We start from the raw sequence: 11820 nt of genomic DNA on the forward strand, positions 1-11820 counted from the left end.
TTATCTAAAATCCTTCAGTGACTTCTCATTGACTTCCTGGTAGAGTCTGAACTCCTTAGCATGCTCTTTGGGGGCCTTTAATGATCTAGGCCTAGCTCAAGACTCATTTCTCCCCATTCTTCTCACAGCATCTAAGCTCATGCTGAAGTAAATCACAGGTAGTTCCATGAAGTAGAACTACATGAAATGACTATAGTTCTGCTTGTTTTTAACATCTGTAAATGCCATTTCTTCTCCCTGGAGTGCTTCCTTATCCCCATCTATATTAAAATTGTCTGTTATTTCTTTTCCTATCTTTCCCAGTTGACCATAAATTTTTTGAGGATAGTGACTATATTTTGTTCATCATTGTATCCCAAAGCCTAGTGCAGTGCTTCCATGTAATAATGTTCAATATTTTGGGGGAATAAAAAGATGTTGAATTGCATCACTATTTTAAAGATACATAGAAACACCAAGCACTCAAAACAATTTGCCTGCCATGACTACTTTGCTTTTAATAAAGGAGTGATTCTTAATATGTGGTATTTGTAATAATGTGGAATGCATGTTTGAAAACATCTAAGGCTCTCCCATTTTATTTAAATATGATAGACTTTAAATGAACTTAGAGTGATCTTGTTATAAAGAGGAATATATTAAATGTAGTAAAAAAGTCATTTGGCTTTCAAATACAAATTGCTGGATGATTAACTGAAATATAGATTCCACTTTCATTAACAAAATTTGTCAGATATTTTATGCTTTTTAACAATATGTTTTTACATTAAAGGAATCTTTTCCATTTTACACTAGAATCTTCCAGAAGTAAACACTGAAATGTCAGTGGAAAAATCAGGAAACACCATCATACAGAAATATAATTCCAGGCAAGAAATAAGGGAAGAAAATACCAAGAGTTGTTGTTTAGACACTGAATACAAAGAAAAAGGGGAAACAAAAGAAGGCCCATTTTTAGAGGAAATCATTATAGGTAATAAAGGTAACCCAGTTATATTGATGTTTTCTAATTTTTATATTGGTCTTTCAGGGGGATATCAATTTCAGTCTTCGCTTTGAGGACCTAGTAGTATAATTGGAGAAATACTTTTCCATTTGTATGTCTTAACAAAAGGACTTGTATGTCTTTTGAGCTGTTCTTTAATAGTCAGTATTCAGGGGAAAAAACACATTTTTGCTTTCCTTTCTCATCACTTACTCGTTGGCTTTTTGCATTCTGGTTTCTGCTTTCATTTCTTTGCTGAGACTGTTCTCTGAGCTACTAGTAACCTTTTGATGACCAAATTCTAGAGCACTTTTTTTAGTTCAGATTACCTTTCTGTAACCATTGAAATAATTGACTAATTCATTCATATTGAAAAAGAGTTGTTTAAAGAAGGTAATCTGAAGGTGTTCAAACCTAGGCTGAACAACCACTTGGTGGGGATGTTGTAGAGAGAATGATTGGATTAAAAAGACCCTTCATGGCCTACAGATTATTGTAACTATACTGAAATTTTGAAATCTGTGGTTAAAACCCAGATGAATAAAATTAATATCTTAAGTAGATATTCTGTACACTTTGCCCAAAAGTATTCCAGATTTTAAAAATATTTACAAGGTAGTGAGCAAAAAAGTGAAGAAAAGAAACCAGCTGGCAACTTCTGGATCTAGGTAATAAGAGAAATTACAATATGACTATTAGTGTAAATTAATTTTTATCTAATCAGCTGTGTGTTTGTATGGAATTGTACTGTATATGCAAAAGGAAGTAACAGACTAAAGAAATAACCAGTTTGTAATGCCCTCAACTTACTTTTTTAAACCAAAACTACTTTCTCTGTTATGAAATACAAATTTAATATAAGTAGAACCAAATATTTTACCATGCTTATTAAAGGGAACTCACTATTTATGTAAAACTGATGTCATTATGTTTGTATAATAGCTTGCCAGTGAAATATTTAAAATTAAATATATTTTTTAAAAACAGTTAATATGTGTTATAAAAGCAGGCTTTAGTATATAACCCAAAATTTTACTGTGTTCTCTTTATAACAGACTTACAGCTTTTTGAAAAAAGCTCCAAGAATAAAATTGATATTGTTGTGCCACAGGATGAAAACCAAAGTGAAATATCCCTAGGCAAAACCCTCGGCATAGAAAAAGAATTAATTAGTGAAGGACAAACCTTGGATATTACCAACTTTACAAAAGTGGTTACTACAGAAATAAAAAACAAGGTGGACTTGGAGAAAGATAATGAGTGTACAGAACTTAAATCACCAAGTATTCCCTTTGTAGTGGCAGATTCATCAATGGAAACAGAAAAGATCCATCTAGAAAGAACTGAAGGATTAGATCTTCACCATGCAAATACACATCTGGGGGTTGAAAATAACAGCACATCATTTAACAGTATTTTAAATGAGATGGCTTGCCATACAAATCATAAAAAAGATGTTTCTGAAGATGAGCCATTCAGACAACAGTTGAGATTGTTTCCAGGGACTCAAGAAAATACCACAGAGAAGGTAATTACAAATAGCCACCAAATCAAAACAGATCTGGATTCTTCTGTAGATATAAAAAGGAATCTTGTCCAGCCTCAGAAATATAGTTTACAGGATTCAAATAATGTTATGTTAGATGATAAACAATGTAAAATAAGACAGACCCAACTGTTAAATAAAAAAAGTGAACGTAGCCTATTGCCATTTAAAGAAACTTCAGATGTTCAGCAAGTTGGTGAAGGTCCTTCAGAGCAACCTCAACTAGCTATTCCTTGTGATATAGCAATCAACCACCCCATTTCTTCTGCTGTTTTCAGTGACAATTTGAATGTACTTTTAAAGAATTCAGATAAAATTGTTAATATCATGCCTATGTTGGTGACACCCAACTCAAGCCCTGGGAAAAGAACTATATGGAAAAATCTAAATGATATGCAAAACAGTCAATTTGAGAACTGTTTGGGGTATCTAGAAAACAATGTGACTCTTTCCCATCTTCAAATTAACAATGAGAATATAGATGCTTCACAAGCCAAAGATATGAAAACTGCTAGTCATGTGAAAACTTCCACAGAAATGCAGTTTTCCAATAAAGAAAGTCAGATTGATGAGAATCAGATAACTGAAGTTAAAAAAAAAGACTACTTCCCTAATGAAAGACAGCATACATTGTTAAATAGTACAGAGAAAACGGAGTCATTAAATGACATTGTTTCAGGAAAAATTTACAGTGAAGGACAGCTGGAAGAATCATGTTCATTTCACATAAAGCCATCTGGAGATTTAGTAAACATAAGTGGAAGGTCAGCCTTTGATCTTTCAACTTCAGATAAAAAAACTGAGAAAACTCTAGTGTATGTGAATTTTTTAGGCCCTAGTTCTTGGTCAAAAGTAAATCAAATTGAAAGTCAAACAGTGAGCACTTCAACATCTAGCATTCCTTTGTTGCTGAACGAGAGACCAGTAAGTCTGTTAGAAAACAAAAAGACTGTTTCGATGACACTTTGTAAAAATGTTAGTGTGGATGAGGCCAGGAATGATGTTGGACCAGGTAAGAAAATAATTATTTTAAAAATTGCTTTTCTACTTATTATTCTTGGTAAAAATTTTCCAGATTGTTTAATATGAAAATTTATATTACTATATATATTATTTTGCCTAAACCTAAAGACTCTGTATATGTATGTATATATATAAAAGTAGGAAAGGTTTTACTTAAATGGAAGCAGATTTCTTTTCATTTAAATCTGAACCAGTATTATCAACATAACATGTACAGAGGTCAGCTGCATTTTGGAAATTAAAAAAAAAATCCTTTTCATTATCAAAGAACTGAAATTAGCAAAAACAATCACATTTGTGTCATTAATTTTAAATTAGGACCATCTACCTAATCCAAGTCTCTTTTTTTTTGTCTTACTTTCTAGAGCAAATGCAGTAAAGTTGTTGATAAGGCTTCTGCCTGCATTCATGTTTACTCCTTTTCTTTCTATACTAAGAACACACACAAAACAAGCTTCCTTCTCTCAGAACTGTTTTAGTTTCTCTTGCTTTCTTCTAATTTTTCCCTCCTTCCTTAATTTTTCTGTTTTGTCTGTCCCTTCACTAGCACCACAAATCCAGCTCTTTGTTTTTTTTTGTTTGGCAAGTAATAGTGAAGTGAAAGTCACTCAGTTGTGTCCAACTCTTTGCGACCCCATGGACTGCGTAGCCTACCAGGCCGCTCTGTCCATGGCATCTCCAGGCAAGAATACTGGAGTGGGTAGCCATTCCCCTCTCCAGGGGATCTTCCTGACCCAGGGATGGAACATGGATGGATCCCTTGCATTGCAGGCAGATTCTTTACCACCTGAGCCACCCAGGGAAGCCAAGTGAAAGTGTTAGTTGCTCATTTGTGTCTGATTCTTTGTGACCCCATAGATGATAGTCCACCAGGCTCCTCTGTTCGTGGAATTCTCCAGGCAAGAACCCTGGAGTGGGAAGCCTTTCCCTTCTCCAGGGGATCTTTTCAACCCAGGGATCAAACCTGGGTCTCCCACATTGCAAGCAGGTTCTTTACCATGAGTCACCAGGAAAGCCCCAAGTCATAGTGAGGTGTAACATTACCTTTCATATCCTTGATATATATTGTTTGAAACAGTTTAAATTGAATCCCTTAATAGTTATAGATCAATATTGATACATTCAAATAGTCAATATTTCAGATTGTAGGGACTGTTCTATTCTTTAGAGTGTAGTAAAGACTACCACATGATATAAAAACATCCTCCAGAATAAAAAAAGAGGGATGGGGAGGTAAATGGATGACATACACATGACTTAATATTGAAGGTACTGAAACTAGGTGAGAAGTACATTAAGGTTCATTCTCTCTACTTTTATGTACTTTAAAATTTTCATATTAAAGACATTTTAAAATAGAAATGCAGTATATCTCATGTATAGGTATTGTATAAATGTAACAAAGATAATCACTGTTTAAGAAGTATAATAATAATAAAAATGTTTATTTGCTAATAGCAATCTCAACATGTTTAAGTTGTTGGGGCTGTTAGACAGCCTTAGATTTTTAGGGAAATTTGCCTTGACTTCCCTGGTGGCTCAGACAGTAAAGCATCTGCATACAATGCGGGAGACCCGGGTTCAATCCCTGGGTCAGGAAGATCTCCTGGAGAAGGGAATGGCAACCCACTCCAGTATTCTTGCCCCCACCCAAAAAAAGGGGGGCTCAAAGAAATATTTGGGGCTTCCCTGGTAGCTTGGACGGTAAAGCATCTGCCTACAATGAGGGAGACCTGGGTTCGATCCCTGGGTCTGGAAGATCCCCTGGAGAAGGAAATGGCAACCCACTCCAGTATTCATGCCTAGAAAATCCCATGGACCAAGGAGCATGCGCTACAGCCCACAGGGTCACAAAGAGTTGGACACGACTGAGTGACTTCTCTCTTCTTTGCCTGTTTAACAATATGCATTTAGACCCATTACAGAAATATGGCTTATTAGGAAAGCTTTGCATGGCCCCTCTGACTTTAACAGGCTTCTTTTAAAAAGGAAATTGAGAAAATTTTAAAAAGAAGTGGGAATTAAAAGCAAAGCAAGTATATCTTATTTGAATGGAGAAGTAATTAGGGAAAAATACAAAACACAAAAACACTGTAAAATCTCATTTCACAAACTCATTTTCCTAATATAATAAAATGCATTAACTTCAGATTCCATTAATTTTGTCTGTCAAATGCAGCAGTTTAATGCTGTTAGTCAATGGACAGGTCTAACATTTACCATTTTCTTACAAGTCTTTCCTTCTAAATTAAATCTCAGTGATAGGATGCAAGGAGAGATGACAACTTGTGAAATACTCAGACTCATAAAAGATACTCCTAAATATCTTTTAGCCTTCAAAGACATGTTGCTCTAAATTGTTATCTATTTATTAAAACACAGTGACCCCCTACTAGACAGCCCTTTGTTGGCCTTCTTATAGTCAATTTCTTTTTAAATATAATTTAGAAATCTTTCAGTTGGTTCAGACTTTTCCCTTTGTATTAGTAAGATGTTTACTATATAAATGTTTATATGCATAGGCAGTCCAGTAACCAGGGGAATAAGGATAACATTTTAATGTATGTTATATTGTTTGAGAAGATCCTAACACTGTGTCACTGGTGGTAATGTGAAATCAGCAGGTTTTTGAAAGTAGCAATAAAATGTTTTCTGAAATGAAGTACCTAATGTAAGGGCAAAGTCTATGAAAACCAGTAGTCAATATAAGAATATAGAAATTGTTACTTTTAAAATACCAAAGCATGGGATCAGAGAAAAACAAGTTTAGTCACTAAAATGAGTCCCTGGAGAATAAAATTCAGTTGTCATTTCCTCTTTGTCAACCAGATACTACCAGCATTAACAGAGTTGCTGACACTTTGAATAACTCAAGTATCCATCCAGATCCCAGGGGAGAGCCCAGTGAAGAGAGGAATGCAATTGCAAAGACTTTTTATGATTCTTCTTTTCCCACAGAACATGTAAGTCAATTAAAAATATTGCCGAGCAGACCTTAGTGAGCTAATTCTACAGATATGTGTAGAACTGTATGCATCTGGATGGTTTAAGACCTAACTGATCTCCAAAATAATATCAAGAGGGCAACATGGCACCATTTTTCACAATTAAGGTTGATGGAAAACAGCAGGAAAAAGTCACAGTGTATAAATCAAATAGATATAATCCAGCCTGTTTGGGGAAGGAGAGTGTGAGGTAGTGTATCATGTACTTCTATTTTTTAGTCACCTAAATTTAGGAATAGTGGCATTTGAGCATTTACTTATTTAAACTATTAAAAAATAGTTGACTCATTTGAGCATTTTACATTATAATAAAAGCTGTCTTAAGTTGTTTTTAACAGTGCTTAAAGGTAATTTATATTATTTTCAGAAATTGACTATTCCAAAGGAAGAAATTTGTCTATTTTAAATTATTTCAATTAAAACACAGTATGTGAAAGGATCAAATATTCATAAGTATATGATATCAAGTATGGATATAAATATTAAGCAAAGTATTTGTAGACGTTATATGGCTCCAAGAGTCCATTTGTCATATGAAAAGCAACTAACTACAATCGACAGGTTTTTGTTGGGTTTTTTTGGAAAATTCTAAGTTTTAAACTTAAGTGTGCAAAACTTCAGTGCAAAAATGGCTGTATTGTTCAAAGTCTAAAAAACAAATACAGCTGCTATAAGGAACCCAAAAAGGTTAGGAAAAATGACAAAAAAGCAACTGCATAGTCACTGTATATTTTAAATGTTAAAGATGCACATTAAACAACTTTTTTGAGCACTGTTACAAAGTGAAAATTATAGCAGTAACACAGCCTTATGAGTAAGTTTCTAATAGTACATTTTATTTCCATTTTTAAATTTGAGAAACCTCAAGTAAGGTAGCCTAACTGTCCCTTTGGGAAAGTTTAAACTAAAATCAGGATCTGCGTTTTTCACCTTTGCATAATTGAGCTCAAAACCAAATCATTTCAGCTTGATGTGCAAATGTTCAATCTTTAAACTGTGGTGACTAATGCACAGTAGACTAGGCACTGGGAAATCTAAGTTCTGACCTTTAGCTAATTGGGTCAGTCATAGAATCAAATCAAAAGCAAAAAGAGGCTTGAGTATCAAAGGTAGACATCCATTCTGATTGGGTTGAATACTTAACACTTCTAACATAATTGTTCTATTTTCAAACAGTTTAAGGGTATGATGGAAATTTCACATCGCCCTTTCAAGCCCATTTTTATTTAAAAAAAAAGAAAAAAACCCAATAGATAAGTTCTTTGTAGTGCATCCCTAATGCTTTTTCTGTAATTAGTTAAGAATTTCTAAAATTTAAAATTTTGAAGAAATATTCCCACAACAGCTTTAAAACCATATTGAGGCAGTGACACAAATGTGAAATAATTTTCCAGAGCATTAAGAACAGTTTGCAGTGGACTTAGACTAGGTATCTTGGCTGTTACATGCTACATTCTCAATTTTTCTTCTCAATTTTTGTTAATAGAAAAGTCTCTTCTAAAAATACTGGTGTGGGGAACACACACCAACTGTCTGTTTAGAAAAGTGATCATCACTTGGTGTCAAGTAGTGTGCGCTGTATCATTGTCCCAGCTGATGCTTGGTTACCAGTTAACATTTAATATGGGACAAATTTAAAAGCAGGTGAGCTCTTTTGCTTAGTCTACTGAAAAGGCTGTGATCCCTGGATTAAACAAGACCAATCTAACCTCTTTTACTTATCCTTTTCTACATCACAGGCTGTTGAATGACAGCTCATGGGCCATATGCAGCCTATTGCCTTGATTTTGACAACAATAAAAGCTTATCAGAACAGCCACACCCATGCCTTTACCTGTAGTTCTACGGCTGCTTTTGTGTTAGTGACACAGTTGTGAGGGAGGCCACTTGGCCCACAAAGCCAAAAATGTTTACTCTGGCTCTTTTACAGCAAAAGTTTGCCAACTCTTGTTCTAAACGAAAAGTGAATTTTATGAAGACTTATGACCAGAAAGGGAATATAAGTTCTTTAACTTTTTCAACATATTTTTATGTATACTGTCCACATCAGTCTTGTAAAATTCTGGGTAGTTACATTATGAGTTAATTCACTTTTCTCCTGTAGATCCAGAGTAATGTGGTTTTTTTTTATTCTTAGAGGGGGTTCGGTTGGCAGCCTGCTGCAATCTTGATTACACACAGGAATGAGGATGGGAGAGAGGGGCCAGAGTAAGCAGTCACTTGTTTACACATTCAGTATTAGGTTCATTCAGAATTTTAAAATGTAACCACAGGCTTAAAGAAAGAGGACTACTGCTACTAGGCTGGGGAAAATTTTAGGCTAAAGAGCAGATCTTTTGAGTCAGGCAGAAAGAGGTGAAGAGGTGATTTTTTAAGAAGGAAAGGAAGGAGCAAAGATATATGGCAACATGTGTATAACTAGAATTACTGCTGTAGGCTGCAAAACCTAAGTTAAGCTAAATAGGACAAGTGTAAACTTTAAAATTATATCCTGCTTCTCTCTATGGCCAATCCTTGCTTCTGCCCCTCCCACTAACTAGGAAAAAGGGAAGTGTAATGTGTCAATGTCTCCCTCCTTTTTCCATCAAGTCAAAAGATACAGATTTTGGGAAATTGGGTAGTTTGTACTTGGTGTCAAAGCACCAAGATGTTTCTAGCATTTTGTTGGCAAAACAGGACCATTATGTCATACAGATCATCAAATCATTTTACTCCAAAATTAGTAGCAACCTAGCTTTGGATTTGGTCTACTTCTGTTAACTATTCTCAGTATTGCATGAGGCCGACACACTACCCACGCATGGATGACTTTAATTCATTTTGGCTCTGTGAGCCACACAAGGTATGTTGAACACTTACAAGCCAGACATTATGAAAAATACATATTTATGTGCATTTTATCCAGCTACTCTTTACAGAATAGCATTTTGTAACTAAAAGAATCTGATGAGAAAACTGAGGTCCACAGAAGTTAAATGAATTGCCTAAGGTCTCCTGGTGGTCCTTTGTTGATACTTTTGTTTTCATCTGTTATTTCACAAAAACATAGGCAATGAGACAGACATGAACCCAGCATCACTAAGGATCAGAGGCTAAGACTCTGGCGGTTGACTAGAATTCGCAGGAACCAAACAGAGCAGTCCAAAAGGACACATCCTTTAGGGAACTGAGATAAATGTAAATATTTAAATGCAGTTTAAAAAATTGTTACTGTATGATCTCACTTTGAAAATACATTACAAAAATATGCCACTTTTAACAGATTGGAAAATACTTTAATGTAAGGCAGTACTCAAAGATCTTCACAAAGATTTATGAACAAATGACCTTCATTATAGCTTAATAACAGTAAACATTTTCCAACAACTCAAATGTCCAACAATATATTAAATTACAGAACATGGAGTATGATGGAGCCATGGTCTTTCTAGAGGGAAATGTTAAAAATGTTTTTAACCCAGCATAGACAATCATATAAATGATCCAGATTTTTAAAAACTATATATAGAGAAGAGTCTAGGATATTTATATCAAAATGTTTAATGGTGGTGAATACTGGGTAATTTTAATCAAATTCTTATTCTGTTCTGTACTTCAAAAATATATTCCCATTCAAGAAAAGATTTTATCTGAGAATCTAAGAAGACCATAAAAGATTTTTTTCAAAAATTGAATTTTGTCACACCCTGCAGCTTGTGGGGAATTCCCTGACCAAGAACTGAACCCGTGCTCCCTGCAGTGTAAATGCAAAGTCTTAACCATTTGCACCACCAGGGAAGCCCTCAAATTTATTTCTGATAGGGATAAACTGGAAACATGTCAACAATAGGTCCTAGTTGAATTATCACACATCCATAAGAAGTGTCTTGCAGCACTGACATTTGCTTATGAGAAGTCTGTATTGTATAGGAAACAATTCAGAAGGAAAAACTGATATAAAATTCTACAGCATGGTCAACATTAAAATATAGATGATAAAAACAGAAAGACTAATAGCAAACAATACCAAAATGTTGACAGGTCTCTCTGGATAGTGGATTACTAGTGATTTTTAGTTTCTTTACACTTTTCTGTTTTCTAAACTTGTAGTTAATTATTTTATATTCAGAAAAAACCTTCAAAATACTTCTTTAACACAGTATTAGAAGTGTGACCCAATGTGGTGCCTTGGAAACACACCAACTTAACACCTCATTGCGCTTTCCTGTTTCTCCAACAATGACGCTCTGAAGCCTAAGAGGAAACCTGAAGTAAAAGGCAGTTTCTATATGGCAGTTTACTTCCGTTGGCATTTAAAAATTTCCCCAGCCTTGATAGAAGATACAAAACATAGACTTGTTTGGGAAGGGCAGGGGAGTAGCAGACAAAACAGATTTTAATCTGCATTGTTTTAAATATGTTTTCTTTCAAAGAAAGCTTAAGACCTTTAAGAAAACATTTGTGGTATCTCTGGAGTATATCTTGAAGAACTACTTGAAGATCTTAAAGAGCTACTACATAAGCCTACAAATTCACAGTTTATAGTTTTTTTTTGGTGCCAAAATTACTAGGGTGGTAGCTGGAAAATAGCCAAGACAACAGTGGGTTTTTATCACATACCCCTAATTGCAAAGGCTGAAGGATTTTCTTTAAATGCTTATTGATGACTGGTTAGAAAATGAGTAATAATTTCAGTGGTAAAACAAGTTTGGTATTTCCTAGGTGAAAACAAAGCCTCTGAAATCAACTCCACTACAAAGCCATTTTCAGGCAATCAAGATTAAAAATACTGATTCAGATGTGTCTTCTGGTGAAGATGACTGGCAGCACTTGGTAACAAATCAAATAAATGAAATTGAAAAGTTTCTAAGCTTAGAAAATAACAACCAACCTAAAAAAAGAAAAGCAGAAGAGATGGCAGAAAAAACAGATTAAAATAATGTTGATAAATGCTTTCAGAGTGAATTATTTAGTTGAAATATTGATGTGGTATCAATTGGAATACAATTTATATCTAAAGCTTTATAGTTGTACTCACTTTACCAACTTTTTTCTTTGATGAAATTATATTACTGTTGTGTTTTCACTCAATAAATGCTTCATTTAAGATAGCTAAGATTGCAAGGTTTGATATTAGCACTGAATGAATGTTAGCATTTAATTCCCTTTAGTTAAATTTGTCTTTCCTCCATATACTCAAAGCTCTTGGTGCATCTCAAACCCCTTCCTTACAGAACACAACATATGTATTATACAAAATAGACAGTGACCCTTTGTGATTT

General features: G+C 34.4%; 1 protein-coding gene across 1 annotated transcript in view; it reads left to right on the plus strand.

Moving 5' to 3' along the window:
- Positions 1–11473, plus strand: part of CCDC73 (coiled-coil domain containing 73) — a 111752-nt gene extending 100279 nt beyond the window's left edge. The window contains exons 14-17 of the mRNA XM_005890875.3: positions 796–973; positions 2041–3543; positions 6384–6517; positions 11261–11473. Coding sequence (XP_005890937.2) covers positions 796–973; positions 2041–3543; positions 6384–6517; positions 11261–11473 — 2028 coding nt within the window. The remainder of the gene's footprint in view (positions 1–795; positions 974–2040; positions 3544–6383; positions 6518–11260) is intronic.
- The last annotated feature ends 347 nt before the right edge of the window (positions 11474–11820 follow it).

The sequence above is a fragment of the Bos mutus genome, chromosome 15, assembly GCF_027580195.1.
Source record: "Bos mutus isolate GX-2022 chromosome 15, NWIPB_WYAK_1.1, whole genome shotgun sequence".
Classification (NCBI taxonomy): domain Eukaryota; kingdom Metazoa; phylum Chordata; class Mammalia; order Artiodactyla; family Bovidae; genus Bos; species Bos mutus.